General features: G+C 48.8%; 1 protein-coding gene across 1 annotated transcript in view; it reads left to right on the top strand.

Annotated features, from left to right (window-relative positions):
• The first annotated feature begins 3,325 nt into the window (after positions 1 to 3,325).
• Positions 3,326 to 19,419, top strand: part of sytl3 (synaptotagmin-like 3) — a 28,583-nt gene continuing 12,489 nt past the window's right edge. The window contains exons 1-7 of the mRNA XM_055640011.1: positions 3,326 to 3,435; positions 6,552 to 6,767; positions 8,119 to 8,186; positions 14,112 to 14,163; positions 14,768 to 14,813; positions 15,938 to 16,010; positions 16,270 to 16,397. Of these exons, the coding sequence (XP_055495986.1) occupies positions 3,326 to 3,435; positions 6,552 to 6,767; positions 8,119 to 8,186; positions 14,112 to 14,163; positions 14,768 to 14,813; positions 15,938 to 16,010; positions 16,270 to 16,397 (693 nt within the window). The remainder of the gene's footprint in view (positions 3,436 to 6,551; positions 6,768 to 8,118; positions 8,187 to 14,111; positions 14,164 to 14,767; positions 14,814 to 15,937; positions 16,011 to 16,269; positions 16,398 to 19,419) is intronic.

Below are 19,419 nucleotides of genomic sequence, written 5' to 3'. Positions count from 1 at the left end.
CTGCAGATGCTGGTTTACACTGAAGATAGACATTAAAAAGCTGGAGTAACTCAACAGGTCAGGCAGCATCTCTGGAGAGAAGGAACAGGTGCTGCATCGGGCCAAGACTCTTACTCCAGCTTTTTGTGTCTACCTTCACTCAAAGAGACCCCTCAGCAGTGTTCTGGCCCATTCAACGTCGAACCAAACAGCAGTGAATGAGGATTCATGTCAGTACTGCAGGCGGCAGTGGTGTTGGTGGTTTCTTGTGCAACTTGGTCGCTGGGCGTGGGGCGATTTGTCAGGCCAAGTTCCTTCCCTGCATTTCTCCAGCCATTTTCAGGCCGATGCACTATCCAATTTCACAATTCATCGCCTAGTAGCGCTTGGCCCAAATTTTCAGCCTTTGTGCTGCCTTTAATGAGACAACATGATGCAGAATCAGCCCAAATGCAAAAAGAGATCTCTTTACAATGGGGATGTCCCTACATGAGACTCCCTCTGCCTGTTGAAGCAGTGGATGGTTTATTTTAGATTATATCCATGCAGCTTTTAGACTGCAGTGCCCCATGTCACCATATTGTCACCGTGGTTTGTGGTTTCCGGCATTCGCTGAGCACGCAGACGCAAACGGAAATCATCAAGGTGAACGCTGCAAACAGTTCAAAGTGAGGGGTGAGTTCTAAGTCTGTCGTCTTTCTTGGGGGGAGTTTGAGAAGACGAGGTGTTGCATCTTTCTTCAAAGGAGAATGCAGAACAACGAGCGATGACGAAGCAGGCAAGTTTGGCTGAATAAACCTCCAGTTCTCACTGTTGGAAGGTTCCTGTCTGAAACAGAAATATCTACAGAGAGAGAGAGAGAGAGAGAGAGAGAGAGAGAGAGAGAGAGAGAAGAGATCATGGTTAGTCTCAAGACAGTCGGGAAGAGATTTTTGGATGATGAAAGGAGAGACCAAGTTGACTTGCACAGTCGGTAATAGTGTCCAGGAAACCTTGTGTAGAAAGGGACTGCAGATACTGGTTTATACCGAAGATAGACACGAAGATAGACTTCAGAGATGTTGCCTGACCCGCTGAGTTACTCCACTTTGTGCCTATCTTCTGAGAAATCTTGCTTGCTTTTAGTGTGGCTGGAACAGGAACGTTAACTGATGTACTAGATGCATGGTGATGATCTACATCACTTCTCGGGGAGGAGCGGGACGGTGGACTGCTAGGATTTCATGGCGAAGGCTGTGGGTGGAACTGGGGCCATTCTGGCTGAAGGATGTGGGTGGAACTGGGGCCTGGCAGCTTAGGTCTATGTTTGGAGTTATAGCGTCATACAGCATGGAAACAGGCCCTTTGGCCCAACTTGCCCATACCACTGACTGCACCACAGGAAACACTCCTTGGAAAGGGTGCAGAGGAGGTTTACCAAAATGATCAAACAGAAACAAAGTGCTGGAGTAATTCAGCAGGTCAGGTAGCATCTCTGGAGAACAAGGATAGGTGATGTTTTCAGTTGGGACCCTTCTCCAGACTGATAGAATGATGCCTGTATTAGGGGGTATTAGTTATGTAGGAAGGAACTGCAGATGCTGGTTTAAACCGAAGGTAGACACAAAAAGTTGGAGTAACTCAGCGGGACTGGAGAGAAGGAATGGGTGATGTTTCAGGTCGAGAAGGTTCTTGATTCGAAATGTCACCCATTTCTTCTCTCCAAAGATGCTGCCTGTTCCGCTGAGATTCTCCAGCTTTTTGTGCCTCTCAGGGGGTATTGGCTACAGGGAGAGGTTGGGCAGAATTGGATTGTTTTCTCCGGAATGTGGAAGGTTGAGGGAAGAGCAGATGGAAATATATAAAATTGTGAGAGGCAGAGGTAGTCAGAACCCTTTTTCCTTGGATGGAAAAATCAAATACTAGAGGGCATAGCTTTAAGGTAAGAGGGACAAAGTTCATAGGAGATGTGCCGTGCAAGATTTTTACACAGAGAGTGATGAGTGCCTGAAGCCCACTGTTGCAGATGACATTTAAGAGAGTTCAATTCAATTCAATTCAATTCAAGTTTATTGGTCACATACTCAATTATACAGGTATAACCAGTAGTGAAATGCTTAAGTGCCTGTCCAGCTGTGCATGGTTCCCCACTTACACATAACCCACATAAAACAATACCCACATATAACACATACCCCATAAATATACCACATAACAAGTAGTGCTGTTACAAGCAAAGTGACAAGTGTCGTGGAACACCTGTGATGACAGCATGTTCCATCCAGTTCAGTCCCATGTGTGTGTGTTTTTGATGGTGGTGGCGAGGCGGGGGGGGGCGGGGGGGGAGCGGGGGGGTTTGGGCGGGGGGTTTGGGCAGGGGTGCAGGTGTGGATGATAGAGCAGGCATAGAGTGATGCAGATAATGGGGAGATAGGGACTATGTGCAGTCAGATAATAGTCCAATGATTCAATTATACTTCACTGTCACGTGCACCCAGGTACGGTGAAATTCTTTGCATTTGCATAATATACACAAAGTACACGAAAGGGTCACCACGTTTCTGATGCCGACAAAGTTACAAAAGTACACATTGGCGTCATCTCGTCTCTCTTTGTTCGCTGCGTTCCTCCCACTACCCCACCCCCCACCGGGTCCCACATTGTTCTCGGCAGCCTCCCCCCGCCACTCCCACCGCTTGGTCCCTCTTGTTCTTGGCACCGTGCACGCCCACTCCCGGCGGGGCCCGTCTTTGTTCTCGGTGGAGCGGCCAAACTGCCTCTCCGTGCCCCGCCCCGTCCCAAACTGCCTCTCTGTGTCCCGTCCCAAACTGCCTCTCCATGCCCCCGTCCCAAACTGCCTCTCCATGCCCCATCCCAAACTGCCTCTCCATGCCCCGTCCCAAACTGCCTCTCCGTGCCCCGTCCCAAACTGCCTCTCCATGCCCCGTCCTCCGTCCTCCGCCCCATCGACAAGATGGTTCGGCACAAACATTATAGGCTGAAGGGCCTATCCTTGTGCTGTACTGTTCCGTGTTCTATGTTCTAATTCCAATATTCTTTCCTCTACCTATTTGCCTTTCAGAGAAGACTTTAAATGCCTCAAGCTGATAAGACGAGGAGACTTTAAGTTTCTAAACTGACAGTCAGAAAGTGTCACAAAATGCTTAGAATCGGGGTACACTGGAGCAGAGTTTGATAATGTTAATGCCAATCTGTTGATGGTGATCCACAGCAGAAAGCCAATGCATGGTCTTCCTCCGTCTCCTCGACGATCTTTCTCAGTTCCGGCCTTTGGAAACCTGCCTAGTCTTGTAGTTTAAAAGAAACTCAGGAGTTGAATTGTCAGCGGCTCTGAACCCAGAGCAGAATGAATCTGGAAATTGATATCAAATCGCTCAAAGATCGAGAGAGGGACAAAGTTCTGGAGGTCCTTCAACGTGATGAAATGTTACGAAAAGTGGAAGAAGAACGGATAAGGTGAGTGACACAGAGGTCAGACCCACCCGTGACAGGTTAGCAGAGGTGTCTGGGACCTGAAAACAAAGGCAGGTCAGAGGGCGGGACAGTGGTGCAGCGGTAGAGTTGCTGTTTTACAGCGGCAGAGCCCCGGGTTTGATCCTGACTACGGGTGCTGTCTGTACAGAGTTTGTATCTCCTCCCCGTGACCGCATGCTCCGGTTTGCCCTGATGCTCCGGTTTCCTCACACACTCCAAAGAGTGGACAGGTGTGTAGATTAATTGGGTTCTGCAGTAAAGATTGTAAAATCCTGTCCAGATGTGTGATATATATGATGCTAGCGTACGGGAAGAGAGCGGATTTGTAATGGGCACGAAGGGACCTGGCTCCGCACTGTATCTCTAACATCTGAAACTAAACTGGACCCAAAAAATAACAGCAACATGTTCCTCAGACGTCAATTGCCCCCCTTAAAAATCAAATTGCCCCCCTGTGGGGCATACGCCCCACGTTGGGAACCACTGCTCTAAACTAAACTAGACTAAACAGTAACATGTTGACGTGGCCTCAGGCACGTTTGTGGTCAAAAGACTCTTTGGAGAAATGTTCCACCGCTGTGTTGAGTAAAGCCAAGGTTGTGAAGTTGGTGAAGTTGGTACATTGATCTCCTGCACATCTGTGAGACCAAGCGTAAACCTGCCCACCGTTTCGCTGAACACTTATGCTGGGTCCATCAAGGCCTACAGGATCTCCCGGTTGCTAACCCTTCCCATTTCCCCACTGACCTTTCTGTCCTGAGCCTCCTCCATTGCCAGAGTGAGGCTCCTCAGCTCCTCAGATCCTGTGAACTTCTACCGCTGCACCATCGAGAGCATCCTTACCAACTGCATCACAGCATGGTATGGCAACTGCTCTGTCTCCGACCGGAAGGCATTGCAGAGGGTGGTGAAAATTGCCCAACGCATCACCGGTTCCTCGCTCCCCTCCATTGAGTCTGTCCAAAGCAAGCGTTGTCTGCGGAGGGCGCTCAGCATCGCCAAGGACTGCTCTCACCCCAACCATGGACTGTTTACCCTCCTACCATCCGGGAGAGCGCTACAGGTCTCTCCGTTGCCGAACCAGCAGGTCGAGGAACAGCTTCTTCCCGGCGGCTGTCACTCTACTCAACAACGTACCTCGGTGACTTCCAATCACCACCCCCCCGGACACTTATTATTACTTATTATTATTTATTCAAATAATTTGCTATGTCGCTCTTCCAGGGAGATGCTAAATGCATTTCGTTGTCTCTGTACTGTACACTGACAATGACAATTAAAATTGAATCTGAATCTGAATCTGAATCTACACACAAACTGGAGGATCAGCACCTCATATTTCACTTGGGTAGCTTATAACCCAGCGGTATGAATGTTGAGAATTTCTAATTTTAGGTAACATCTACACACAATCCCCTCCCTCCAACTCTCACTTCTCTCACCCCCATTGCCCCACCCCATTCCTCCACGTAATTTCATTTAACCAGTTCCACCGTATGTAACAATGTGTCCTTCTTGGGATCACACCCTCCCTCGCCACCAATCAGCCTATCAGGGAACCACCCTGCCTGAGATCATTTGTTGCCGGCCCTGATTTGTCCTGATCTTTTCTTGCTTCCGGGTTCCTCTCACCATCCCCCTCAATCAGCCGCAAGAAGAATCCCTACCCAAAACGTCATCCAGCCATGCTCTCCAGAGATGCTCCATTTCTTCATCGATCTGTAATGCAGAAATATATGGAATCAACCATGAGCGCTGAACAGGGTGGTGGGTGTATGGAACGGGCTGCCAGAGGAGGTAGTTGAAGCAGGTACTGTAACAACATTTAAAATACATTTGGTTTAGTGGGATATGGGCTATGTGAGTCTGTACCTCCCCTGCACAAATCCATGCTGACTCTCCCGAATACGTGTTTAAGAAATAACTGCAGATGCTGGAAAATCGAAGGTAGACAAAAATGCTGGAGAAACTCAGCGGGTGCAGCAGCATCTATGGAGCGAAGGAAATAGGCAAAGTTGCCTATTTCCTTCGCTCCATAGATGCTGCTGGACCCGCTGAGTTTCTCCAGCATTTTTGTCTATCTCCCTAATGTCCCCACTTTTCGAAATGAGAGTAAATCATGTTGCTCAGAATCTTCTCCCACAATCTCCGTATCACTGATGTAAGGCTCATTACCCTATAATTTCCTGGTTTGTCGTTAGTGCTCTTCTCAGGCAAAGAAACAATGCTGGCTCTGCTCCAGCCCTATGGCACCTCACCCATAGCTAAAGAGATGACAAAGATGACAAGTACCCACCAATCGCCTCCATTGCTTGCCTCCGTAATCTGGAATAGATTGTTTAGGCACTGGTAGTTCTACATGTTAATGCTTTTCACGAAGCCCAACATTACCTCCTTACTATCGTCATGCCCTAGAATACCACCAGATTTGAAACCTCGTGGACCTGGAGGGTTCTGGAGAAGGGGAATAGAAGAGGAGTTGAGGCCAATTTAGATCAACCATAATTGTATTGAATGTCAGGACAGGCTTGAGGGGCTGAACAGCCTCCTTCTACCCCTGTGCAAGCAGTTTGTCTCTCTGTTTAGTTGCAACCAACTCTACAGGGTGGGCCAGCTAGTAGAGCTGCTACCACACTGTACCACAGACTCAGTTTTGATCCTGACTTCAGGAGTTGTTGGTGTGTGTAGTTTGAACATTCTCCCTGTGGCCGTGCGAAAGACGGGCGGGTTTGTAAGTTAAGTTGTCCCATAAATTGTCCCCTAGTGTGTAGGGAGTTGATGAGAAAGTGGGATAACATAGAACTAGTGTGAACAGGTCAGCGTGGACTCAGTGGGCCGAAGGGTCTATTTCCATGCTGTATCTTTCCATTAACTCAATTCAAAAGAAAAAATAGAATTCTGCAATATGGTATCTAAACTGAACTGGAATGAACTAAACTGAACTAAACTAAAATAAACTAAAGTAAACTGAACTGAACCGAACTACCTAAAACTGACCCTCAGCAATAGCACCGCTGAGAAAAATTGGGTGAAACTAAGCAATTGTTGAGTCTGTGATGGTTTTATGTCACTGAAAATGTGTCCTCCCTTGTGCACAGAAAGTTGAAATCGGAATATCAAGAGACGCGGCGGAAAGGAGCAAAAAGCTGCGGCCGGGAATACAGCAGCTATTCCTGTGCTCGGTGCCAGGCTGCCCTGGGACTCCTGTTTAACAAGGGTGTTGAGTGCAGTGTCTGCAGTCACCGAGTGTGCGATGGATGCTGCGCCCGCAACTCCAATAAAGTGGCCCGCTGCATCGTGTGCCATGCTCATGGGTAAGAGAATCTCAAACTGATTGCCCTGTTATACTCTTGCCGGGGTTGAGAGTTTCCAGGTAGAAACGGGGAACTGCAGAATCTGAATCTAAAAAGGAATCTGAAGAACGGTCCCAACCCGAAACGTCACTTATCCATTCTCTCCAGAGATGCTGCCTGACTGGCTGAGTTACTCCAGCACTTTGAGTCTTTTTTCTTCCCGCAGCTACAACCCTGATACAGGTGAGGTGGGGGTTGGGGGGGGGGGGGTTGAGAGAGGGGTGGGAGGGTTGTTAGAAAGATGGATAAACAAAGGCACCATATCTCTTCCAACTTTCTCTCCCCACTGCCATCAGTCTGAAGAAGTGTCCCAAACCCAAAATGTCACCTTTCCATGTTCTCTGGAGATGCTGCCTGACCCGCTAAGTTACTCCAGCACTTTGTGTCCTTTTGTGCATTAACCAGTGTCAGGATTGGGTAGCTGACGTTTCGGGTCAGGACTATTCTTCAAACTGACCGTGATGTGAGGGAGATAGATAGAAGAGAAGTGGGGGGCAGGACAAAGCCTGGCAGGTGGAAACAGGTGAGAGGGGTTTAATAGGTAGATGTTTGGACATGGGCACCCATCACTCAAGACCCTGAGCTATAGCGAGAGGTTGGGCAGGCTAGGACTTTATTCCTTGGAGCACAGGAGGATGAGGGGTGGATGATCTTATAGAAGTGTATTAGACCATGAGGAGAATAGTTAGGGTAGATGCACAGAGTCTTTTACCCAGAGTGGTGGACTGGTCAAGAAACAGGGGACACAGGATTAAGGTGAGAGGGGAAAGATTTAATAGGAGCCTTTTCCACACAGAGGGTAGTGAGTATATGGAATGAGCTGCCAGAGGAGGTAGTTGAGGTCGAAACTATAACAACATTTAAATGACATTTGAACAGGTACATGGATAGGATAGCAATATGAGCTAAACCGAGCAGGTGGGACTAGTGTAAATGTGCCACCTTGGTCGGCGTAGGCAAACTGGGCCGAAGGGCCTGTTTCCTTGCTGTCTGACTCTATGACTCCATAACAACTTCAGGATCTATAGAGTTTAGGAGGATATGGGATATCTATACCCACTCTTTCAACCTCTGGGACATCAGCTGCATGTGATTTATCCATCTCTGGGCTGATTAATTTCTCTTCCGTATGGAGCTTTTCAGTGTCATTGATCTCATTGTGTTTTTCACTTGACAAATAATTTCTTCTCTCCGTGTCGTTGAAGGGGATGCCACTGCATTGGGTGTTAGACAGATGCCCAGGTCACATACGTGACTAACGCAAGCGCCGAGTTCCACTTGTGAAATGATTTCTGCTGTTTCTGTATTTCAGGCTGGTGAAGGTGAAGTCTGGAGAGTGGTTTATCGAGGAGAGAGCAAAGAAGTTTCGCCTGGAGCAAGGTATTTACGCTGTCACCACCGACACCCCAAGGAAATGTGGCCAAAGACCCAGGAAACGTGAGGCTTGTTCAATGCCAACAGTGCTGACACCCTGATTCCAATTAGACAGACACTGCCTGGTCACCACAAAAGGTCTTTGATCGGGCCATGTTTTAGAACATAGAACAGTACAGTACATAGCATCGTAACAGGCACTTCTGCCCACAATGTCTGTGCCAAACATGATGCCAAGACTAAGTCTTATCTGTGCAGAAAGAACTGCAGATGCTGGTTTATGCCAAAGATAGACACAACGTGCTGGAGTAACACAGTCGGTCAGGCAGCATCTCTGTAGAAAAAGGATGAGTGACGTTTTGGGTCAGGACTCTTCTTCAGACTGTACAGACCAACTCTTATCTGCCTGCTCGTGATCCATATACCACCAGTCCCTTCACAGCCGTACATCTATCCAAAAGTCTTTTAAACATTACTATTGTATCTGCCTCTACCACCACCCTTGGCAGCACATTCCAGGCACTGACCACACACTGTATAACAAAATTTGCCCGCACATCTCCTTTAAACTTTGCCCTTCACACCTTAAAGCTATGCCCTCTCAGTTTTTATATTTACAACCTGCGAAAAAATGTTCTGACAGTCTACCTTATTTATACCTCTAACAATTTTATTTATTTTTTATTTTTTTTAATTATTTTTATTAGAAGCAATTGTACAAGAATAAAACATTCGGCGTAAAATTATACAATTATTGTACAGCTATTTCAACCTTTTAACCTGAAAATGAGGGAAAAGAAGAGAGAAAAAACAAGAGAGGGGAAAAGTGGAAAGTGAAAAGATAGGACCCCTAGACTACCAAAGTAGTGTGGGCACAGAGTGAATAAAGATATAAGAGAGGAAAAAGAAAAAAAAAGAAAAAAGAAAAAAAGTGGAGATATACCTGCCCCTCGTCCTAAACGTATTCGTTTTTTCCCCGTTATCAGGCCACAGTTAAGGAAACGTCTTTGAAATAATGTTAGCTCAAAGGCTTCTGACGTACCTAGAGTAATCAATTCTGTGTTGGGGTCCAATTTTATTTTAAGTATTTTAGAAAAAATTTCAAAAATTCCCCCCCAGAAATTATGTAACTTTATACAGGAGGCAAAAGAATGAGTTATGGTTCCTTCCTGAAGGAGACATTTATCACAAATAGGGGAAACATTTGGGAAGATCTTATTCAGTTTAGACTTTGAATAATAAAGTCTATGCAGTATTTTAAATTGTATTAACGAATGCCTAACGTTAAGAGAACAGTTATGTATATATAGAAGGCTTTCCTCCCATCTATCTTTTATAATTGTTAGGCCCAATTCATCTTCCCAAGCTCGCCTAATTATTTCCAATGATGGGGTTTGTATATTTAAAAGGGTATTATAAAGGTACGATATTAATTTATTTGTATCCGAGTTTCTATTCATGCATTCGTCTAGTATGTCTGGAACCATTTATTGACAGCCTTGGGTATGTGATTTCAGATAGTCTCGTATTTGACTATCTGATAGTCACAACCTCTCAGATTTTATATACTTCTATCAGGTCGCTCCTTAACGGAGCACGATGTCAGACGGGTGCTCCTGGCAGTGAACCCCAAGAAGGCTACCGGCCCAGATGGAGTACCTGGTAAGGTGCTCAAAGCGTGCGCCCACCAGCTCACTGCCATCTTCACCAGAATTTTCAACCTCTCCCTGGCCCAGGCAGTTATTCCGTCCTGCCTAAAATCAGCCACAATCGTCCCTGTGCCGAAGAAGTCTACCATCACCAGCCTTAATGACTACCGTCCTGTGGCCCTCACTCCGGTAATCACGAAGTGCTTCGAGAGGTTGGTCCTCCAGCACATCAAGGTCTATCTACCACCAGACCTCGACCCCCACCAATTCGCCTATCGCCAAAACAGATCCACAGAAGACGCCATCACCGTAGCTCTCCACTCTGTGCTGAGCCATCTGGAGCAGGGGCAGAGCTACGTCCGGATGCTCTTTGTGGATTTTAGTTCAGCCTTTAATACAATCATTCCGGACATTCTCATAGGTAAACTGGTCACTCTCGGCCTCCCCACTGTCACATGTGCCTGGATAAAGGATTTCCTCACCAACCGGCCCCAGACTGTGAGACTCGGCCCCCACCTCTCCTCCACTCGCAGGTTGAGTACCGATTCCCCACAGGGCTGTGTGCTAAGCCCCCTCTTATACTGTCTCTACACCTACGACTGTAGTCCGGCCCACAACAACAACCGCATCGTCAAATTTGCTGACGACACTACTGTGGTCGGACTTATTTCGAAGGGAGACGAGGCAGCCTACAGAGAGGAAGTCCTGAAGTTGACAACCTGGTGCTCAGAAAACAATCTGGCTCTGAACACCAGGAAAACAAAAGAGCTCATTGTCGACTTCAGGAGGCACAGCACCGACTTAGCCCCCCTACACATCAACGGCGAGTGTGTGGAGAGGGTCAACACCTTCCGGTTTCTCGGTGTCCATATCGCTGCTGACATCTCCTGGACGGACAACACGACAGCGGTCATCAAGAAGGCTCAGCAGCGGCTGCACTTCCTGAGGGTCCTCAGGAAGCACAACCTGGACTCTAACCTGCTGCTGACCTTCTACCGCTCGTCCATCGAGAGCCTGCTGACATACTGCATTACAGCATGGTATGGCAGCTGCACCATGGAAGACAGGGAGAGGCTTCAGAGGGTAACCAGGACAGCGCAGAGGATCATTGGCTGCCCTCTCCCCTCCCTGATGGACATCTACACCTCCCGCTGTCTTAGCAGGGCAAAGAAGATCATCAAAGACAGCTCCCATCCTGCGTTTGGACTGTTCGACCTGCTGCCCTCTGGAAGGCGCTATAGGTGCATCAAATCCAGGACAAACAGACTCAGGAATAGTTGCTTTCCGAGAATTATATCTACCATAAATTCAAATTCACACATGCACTGACTACACCGCCCAACACGGACTTCCATCTGTATATATGTATATATGATATATGTATATATGTCCCCCCCCCCATCTCCCTTCTGTTTTTTGTTTTTTTTCTGTTTCTTGTTTTTTGTGCTAAATTGTATGTATGCACTGAGTACGAGCAGCTTTCAGTTTCACTGTACATGTATAGTGACAATAAATGGCATATCTAACCCGAGAGGAGAAAAAAACTGCGCAGTTGCATTTAAGAGGCTTTTTTATAGTCACATGGAAGTGCAGGAGATGGAGGAATTTGGATCATGTGCAAGCAGAGGAGATTAGTTTAACCTGGCATTATGTTCAACACAGACAAGGGCCTGTTCATGTGCTGTATTGTCCTGTGTTCTCTGTTCTATAAGAGGGAATGTATCGCACGCCCATATCCCTCATGTTCTGTAGAGTAAGGTGTCACTGGTAGATAGAGTGATCGAAACGGCTTTTGGCACATAAGCCATCATCAGTCAGAGTATTGAGTCCCTCCCCGAGAGCCGGCCCCACGCAACATGAGCCGCCTTTCCAAGATGCCCAGCGTGCCATTCTGTGATGTGTCCGTGTTACCACCTGACGAGGGGAGCGGTCCCCAGTGGAGGTCTCTCTACAAGGGAATCCTCCCCCTTTACATTGGGGACCTGGGGTGGAGAGTGTTGCACAAAGTCATGGCCTGCAACAAGTACTTGAGCATGTCACTTCTGCGGCGAGGAAGAGACCGTGTTCCACGTCTACATGGAGTGTGAGAGGTTGCAGCCCCTGTTCGAGTATCTGAAGGGGCTGCTCCTCAAGTTTTGGCTCCACTTTAGTCCAGCGTTATTGATTTTTGGGCACTCGGTACAGAGAGGGGAGGGTCGGGAAGGAGGAGGGGGTCTCCCTGTAGGTCTGCTCCTGGGCCTGGCCTAGATGGTCCAGGCAGCGGGCAGTCGACGGCTGCATAGCGGTGGGCTGCCTGCCCCTTTTCCGGGGTTACATCCGTGCCCCTGGAGACGGATCACGCGGTGTCCACGGGGACTCTGAAGGCCTTCCGTGAACACTGGTCACCACGGGAGGTCGATTGTATTGTTGATAAAAATGTTAATATTTTAATTTGATCATTTTGTTCGTAAAATGCCAATATAGGCACTCTTTGATCGTGTTACTACTTTGTATTTTTGTTTGTTCTGAATAAAAGCATTTTGTATGAAAAAAACAAAGTCAAAAGTATTGAGTATAGAAGTTGGGAGGTCATGTTACCATTATATAAGAAATGAGTGAGGCCACATTTAAAGTATTATGTCCAGTTTTGGTTACCATGTTAAAGGAAAGATGTTGTCAAGCTGGAAAGGATGCAGAGAAGATTTACAAGGATGTTGCCAGGTCTTGAGAGCCTGCTATCGGGAGAGGTTGAACAGGCTAGGACTCCATTCCTTGGAGGATGAAGGGTGACCTTATAGAGGTGTACAAAATCGGGTAAATGCACAATCTTTGCCCAGAGTAGGAGAATCGAGAACCAGAAGGCATAGGTTTAAGGTGAATGCGGAAAGATTTAACAGGAACCAGAGGGGTAACCTTCTTACACAAAGGGTGGTGGGTGGATGGAACAAACTGCCAGATGAAGTAGTTGAGGCAGGTACAATTGCAATGTTTAAGAAACATTTAGACAGGTACATGGAGAGGATAGGTTTAGAGGGATATGGGCCAAACGCAGACAGGAGGGACTAGTGTAGATGGGACATGTGTGGGCAAGTTGAGCCGAAGGGCCTGTTTCCACACTGTATGACTCTAAGCGTGTGCTGGTAAAAGGTCTCAGATGAGGTAGAAATTGCAGCTGAAGCCTCTCTGTGGGTATGGTTTGGGTAGGAAGCCTTTGGGTATGAAAAACCAAAAGGCTGGAGGAACTGAATGGATCAGTCACCATCGGCGGAGGAAATGGACAGATGACATTTCGGATCTGGATCTTCTTCTGACAGATAGTAGTTGGGGGGAGAAAGCTGAAAAAGAGAGGTGGGGGCAGGGTAAAGCTTGGCAAGGTGGATAAAGGTGAGTGCCGGTTGGATTAGCAGATGGGTGGAGTATGTGAGAAAGGCTGGAGGCAAAACGGAGACGAAAGGGTGTCAGATAAGTTGAGAAGAGGAGGAATGAAATGTAAAACCCGACAGAGGGGTGTGGGTGGAAGAGGACAGAGTGGGAGGGGAAAGAGGGGGAGTTAAAAGGGACATGTGATACTCAGAATGCCTTTCTTTATAGAACAGTACAGCACAGGAACAGGTCATTCAGCCCACAATGTCTGTGCAAAACAAGATGCTAAGTTAAATTAATTTCCTCTGTCTGTACATGATCCATACCCCTCCATTTACTGCACTTCCATGTGCCTATCTAAAGACTTCTTGAATGCCACAATTGTATTTGCCTCCACCACCGCCCTCGGCAGCACGGCCCTCTGCCTGCACATGATCCATATCTCTCCATTCCCTGCATGACCAAGTTTTTAGATTTAGAGATACAGCATGGAAACAGGCCCTTCGGCAGGCCGAGTCCATGCCGACCATTGATCAACTGATCACCCGTACACTAGTTCCATCTTACACACTTGGGACAATTTGCAAACGCCAATTAACCTACAAAACTACACGTCTTTGGAATGTGGGAGGGAACCGGAGTACCTGGAGGAAACCCACGCAGTCATACAAACTCCAGACAAACAGTACCAGTAATCAGGATTGAACCCGGCACTCTAGCGCTGTGAGGAAGTAACTCTACCACTGTGCCATGCACCTATCTAACAGCCTCTTAAACACCACTGTCGTATCTGCCTCCACCACCACCCATTACTGCAGATGTCTCCACCACCAAGCCGCTATACATTCGCCGCAAGGTTTAATTCACCTGTACAAACCTGCACAAAGTCCTCTGCTTCAAGTGTTCAAGGCACTAATGTCATTGTTTTGTTGTCCAACAGGTGAGCACAAAACAATAAGCGAGAAGCTTCTGCAGACTTTCCGAACACTGAGGTGAGGCTTGTCAAGGCAAAGGCATAACTTGTCTGTTTGTGCACAACCCTGAGGTTCAGGTTTATATTGTCCCGTGTACCCAGGTAGAGTGAAAAGCTAAGTTTTCCATGCTGTCCAAACCCTCCTTTAGTTTAATTTTAGTTTAGTTTAGAGACACAGCACGAAAACAGGCCTTTCGGCCCACCAAGTCCGAGCCAACCAGCGATCCCTGCACATTAACACTATCCTACACACACTAGGGACAATTTACACTTATACCAAGTATACAAACCCAAGCCAGTTTATGTACATAACCTGTAAGTCTTTGGAGTGTGGGAGGAAACCGAAGATCTCTGAGAAAACCCACGCGGTCACAGGGAGAACGTACAAACACCATACAGACAGCACCCGAACGTGGGATCGAACCTGCGTCTCTGGCGCTGCAAGGGCTGTAAGGCAGCAACCCTACCGCTGCGCCACCGTGCCGCCCTAACACGCCCTCCTGTAGTATACAGCTGTGAGAAATGGCCGCGGATGTATGTCGTCTGTTGAAAAGCTGCTGTAACTGTCAAATATCTCACCTTTCCAGTACCGAAATGATGCATCTTTCTTGTTTCTCCACCAGTATTGCTGTGGTACCCCCTACTCCTCCACCTACGGGATGTCAGCTGGTAATGTAAAATTGAGTTTGTGTTTAGTTTATTGTCACAGTGAAAAAGCTTTTGTTACGTGCTAACCAGTCAGCGGAAACCCCATACATGATTACAATCGTGCTGTCAGTGTACAGATACAGGATAAAGGGAATAGCATGTATCATGTGTAGTGCAAGATAAAGCCAGTACAGTCCGATCGAAGATAGACCCAGTAATGAGGTAGATAGTAGCTCAGGACTGCTCTCTAGTTGTTGGTAGGATGGTTCAGATGCCCGATAACAGCTGGGAACAGCTGTCCCTGAATCTGGAGGTATGTGTTTTCATACTTCTTTACCTCTTGCCTGATGGGAGAGGGGAGAAGAGGGAGTGGCCAGGGTGCGATTCATCCTTGGGACGGGACCCTTCTTCAGGCTGATGGAGTCAGGAGGGGAAAGCAGGAAAAAAGACATGGGGGTGGGGCAAAGCCTTGCAAATGTCCGAAGAAGGATCCCGACTGGAAACAACACCTATTTATGCTGACGGTGACATGGAGAACGTGCAAACTCCACAATGACTGAACCGAGGCCAGGATTGGCCCTGGGTCTCTGGTGCCGTGAGGCAGCATTCCTACCAGCTGTGCTCAGTTTAGTTTAGCGATACAGAATGGAAACAGGCCCTTCGGCCCACCGGGTCCGCGTCGACCAGCGATCCTCACACAATGACACTATCCTACACACCAAAGCTAATTATCCTACAAATCTATGGCTTTGGAGTGTGGGAGGAAACCGGAACACCTGGAGAAAACCCACGCAGTTCAGGGGAGAAGGAACAAGCTCCACAATGACAGTACCCGTCGTCAGCAAGGAAATCGCATCTCTGGCGCTGTAAGGCAGAAACTCTACCGCTGTGCCACTGTGCTGCCATATTTGCTTCATTATTGGCGTAACATATTGGATCTTGGGAACAGCTTTTAAATATTTTAAATATTGTTTCATGCAAATTGGATTTTAAACATCTTGCCAGGACAGTAGTGAACCGCTGTTCAACGGTTTGAACGGGTGAGGGTTGGAGACTATCAGGGGATGAATTGGTGTAAGGTTTTATTCATGTAAATAAATGTTAAGGACGGCACAACTGATTAACGATGCTTTGAATATTCATAGGAGGCCAAGCATTCGAAAGGGTTCACTGGATCGATGGAGAATGTCTTCTGGTTGTTTACAGACCGCATCAGACGTAAGTGATCTCAGCTCCATCCCTCTGACATAGGGCTTGTAGGGGGAGGACCAAGATAGCAACTGGTGCAGGTACAGGGAGAAGGCAGGAGTGTGGTATTGGGAGGGAAAGATAGGTCAGCCATGACTGAATGGTGGAGCAGACATGATGGGCCGAATAGCCTAACTCTGCTCCTATGTCTTATGGACGTATAAGTGATAGATGGATACAGATGAAGATCAGGGTTTGAGCTACTCTGTTGAAACTTGTCTTTCTCTAGATATCTCCAAATCTCACGAAGATGTGGTGAAGAAAACCCACTTACTATCAGCCGGTTACGTTCCCAGCGACAATGAGCTGAAGAAAGAGAAGAGTAAGTCGGATACGGCCCTGACCAGCGTGAGCAAGGTAAAGAAAGCCTGGCCCCACAGGAAACGTCTCCTCTATGTGTACAGCTGTAGGGTCTACTGAATCCCACGACAGAAAGCAAAAGAACAGACGACTTAGCTGAGCCAGACACCTTGAGTCACGTTTATTACAGAAGCCCCTTTTACATATATCCTCACCAATCATAGCCAGTGCATAGATAAGGCCAATTAGTGCATCTGACCTTGGAGTTGTTATTGACCTCTTGTGGCTGGACCTTCTCGTGGCGCTGCTGGCGAGTTGCCAGTGGTGACAGGCTGTATGGTGTGTGGGGGGTGGGGTGGGGGATGTGGGTGGGGGGGGGGGTGGGTGGGGGGTGGTGGTGGGGGGGGGGGGGTGGGGGGGGGGGGGGGGGGGGGGGGGGGGGGGGGGGGGGGGGGGTGGGGGTGGGGGTGGGGTGGGGGGTGGGGTGGGGGGGGGGGTGGTGGGGGGGGGGGGTTGTTTGGGTGGGGTGGGTGGTGGGGGTGGGGGTGGTGTTGTGGGGTGGGGTGTGGGTGTGGGGGTGGTGTGTGTGGTGGGGGTGGGGTGGGGGTGGGGATGGGGGGTGGGGGTGGGGTGGGGTGGTGGTGGTGTGTGGGGGTGGGGTGGGGTGTGGGTGGGGCGTGGGGGGTGGGGGTGGGGGTGGGGGTGGTGGTGTGGTGTGGTGGGGGGGTGTGGGGGTGGGGGACGTGGGTGTGAGTGGGTTGGGGTGGTGTGTGGGGGGGGGTGGTGGGGGGGTGGGGTGGGGGTGGGTGGTGTGTGGGTGGGGTGGGGGTGGTGGGTGGGGGGGGGTGGGGTGTGGGGGTGGGGGTGGTGTGTGGGGTGGGGGTGCGTGGGGGTGGGGTGGTGTGTGGGTGGGGGTGTGTGTGGGGTGGGGGGTGGTGTGTGGGGGGGGGTGTTGTGGTGGTGTGTGGGGGTGTGTGTGTGGGGGGTGTGGGGTGGTGGGTGTGGCGTGGGGTGGGTGTGTGGGGTGGGGGTGGTGTGTGGGGTGGGGTGGGGGTGGTGTGTGGGGTGGGGGTGGTGTGGGGTTGGGGGTGGGGGTGGGTGGGTGTGGGGTGTGTGGTGGGGGTGGGGGTGGGGAGTGGGGGTAGGGGTGGTGTGTGGGGGTGGGGGTGGGGTGTGGGGGGGGGGTGGTGTTGTGGGGTGGGCGTGAAGGCGCCACACGTCAGCTGTCAGTCTGGTGTGCAGGGTGGGGGGGTGTGTGGGGGGGGGGGGGGGGGTGGAGCCAGCCTCAGCCCTTCCTCTCTGTCCGCTCCACATCTTCCACCACCTGCCTGTCCCCCTCCCCACCCCATCCCTTGTTTCCCCCCCCCCCCCATTCCGCCATCCCCCCTCCACTGTCCGTCCTCCCACCACCCCATCCACTCCCTTCCATGTCCACCCATTACTTCCAGCTTCACCCGCTCCATCTGCCCCTTCCCCTGTCCGCCCCCTCCAGCTTCGCCCTCTCCTTTCTGCCGCTCTGACATCGATCACTGTGCCGTCTTCTCTGACCCAACGTTGATCATCAACTGATTGAGTTTTATACTGCTTCAAGGTGAGTGGGGCAAAGTTTAGAAACATAGAAAATAGGTGCAGGAGTCGGCCATTCCACCCTTCGTGCCAGCACCGCTATTCAATATGATCATGGCTGATCATCCAAAATCAGTACCCCGTTCCTGCTTTTCCCCATATTCCTTGATTCCGTTAGCCCTAAGAGCTAAATGTAACTCTCACTTGAAAACATCTAGCGAATTGGCCTCCACTGCCTTCAGTGGCAGAGAATTCCACAGATTCACAACTCTATGGATGAAAAAAGGTTTTTCCTCATCTCAGTCCTAAATGGTCTACCCCTTATTCTTACACTGTGACCTATGGTTCTGGACTCCCCCAACATCGGGAACTTTTTTCCTTCATCTAGCCGGTCCAATCCCTTAAGAATTTAATATGTTTTTAAAGATCTCCTCTCATCCTTCTAAATTCCAGTGAATATAAGCCCAGTCACTCCATTCTTTCATCATATGTCAGTCCCGCCATCCCAGGAATTAACCTGGTGAACCTACGTTGCACTCCTTCAATAGCAAGAATGTCCTTCCTCAAATTGCGTCTTCTTTTTTTAATGTAAATACTGGATCTGTTCTGTTCTGTTGTTTTGCACAATCCTGCGAGCATTTCCACTTTCATTTCACTGTACATCTCGTATGTGTATGTGACAAATAAAGTTGACTTGACTTGACAAAACTGCACACAATACTCCAGGTCCACAATATGGTCTCACCTGTACAACTGCAGCAGGACCTCCTTGCTCCTAAACTCAAATACTCGCTATGAAAGCCAACATGCCATTTGCTTTCTTCAGTGCCTGCTGTACCTGCATGTTAACTTCCAGTGACTGATGTACAAGGACACCCAAGTCTCGTTGCATTTCCTCTTTTCCTAATCTGACCATTCAGATAATAATCTGCCTTCTTGTTCTTGCCACCAAAGGGGATAACCTCAAATTTATCCACATTATACTGCATCAGCCATGCATCTGCCCACTCATCCAAACTATCCAGGTCACCCTGCAACCCTGCATCTTTATCGCAGCTCACACTGACACCCAACTTTGTGTCATCCGCAAACTTGGAGATGCTACATTTAATTTCTTTGTCTAAATCGTTAATATATATTGTAAATAACTGGGGTCCCAGCACCGAGCCTTGTGGCACCCCACTAGTCACTGCCTGCCATTCTGAAAAGGATCCGTTCATTTCTACTCTTTGTTTCCTGTCTGCCAACCAGCTCGCTGTCCATGTCAATACCCTACCCCCAATGCCATGTGCTCTAATTTTGCATACTAATCTCTTTTAATGTAGATGTGCGGGGCAGGTTTTTTATACAGAGGGTGATGGGTGCCTGGAACGTGCTGCCGGGGGAAGTGGTTAAGGCAGATAGAATTGTGGATTTAAGAGACTTTTGGATAGACGTGGATATATGCAGGGAATGGAGGGATATGGATGATGTGCAGGTAGATAGTGTTAGTCTTGGCATCATGTTCAGCACA

The sequence above is a fragment of the Leucoraja erinacea genome, chromosome 8 (genome assembly GCF_028641065.1).
Source record: "Leucoraja erinacea ecotype New England chromosome 8, Leri_hhj_1, whole genome shotgun sequence".
NCBI lineage: Eukaryota > Metazoa > Chordata > Chondrichthyes > Rajiformes > Rajidae > Leucoraja > Leucoraja erinaceus.
This window is presented reverse-complemented; position numbering and strand designations above follow the sequence as displayed.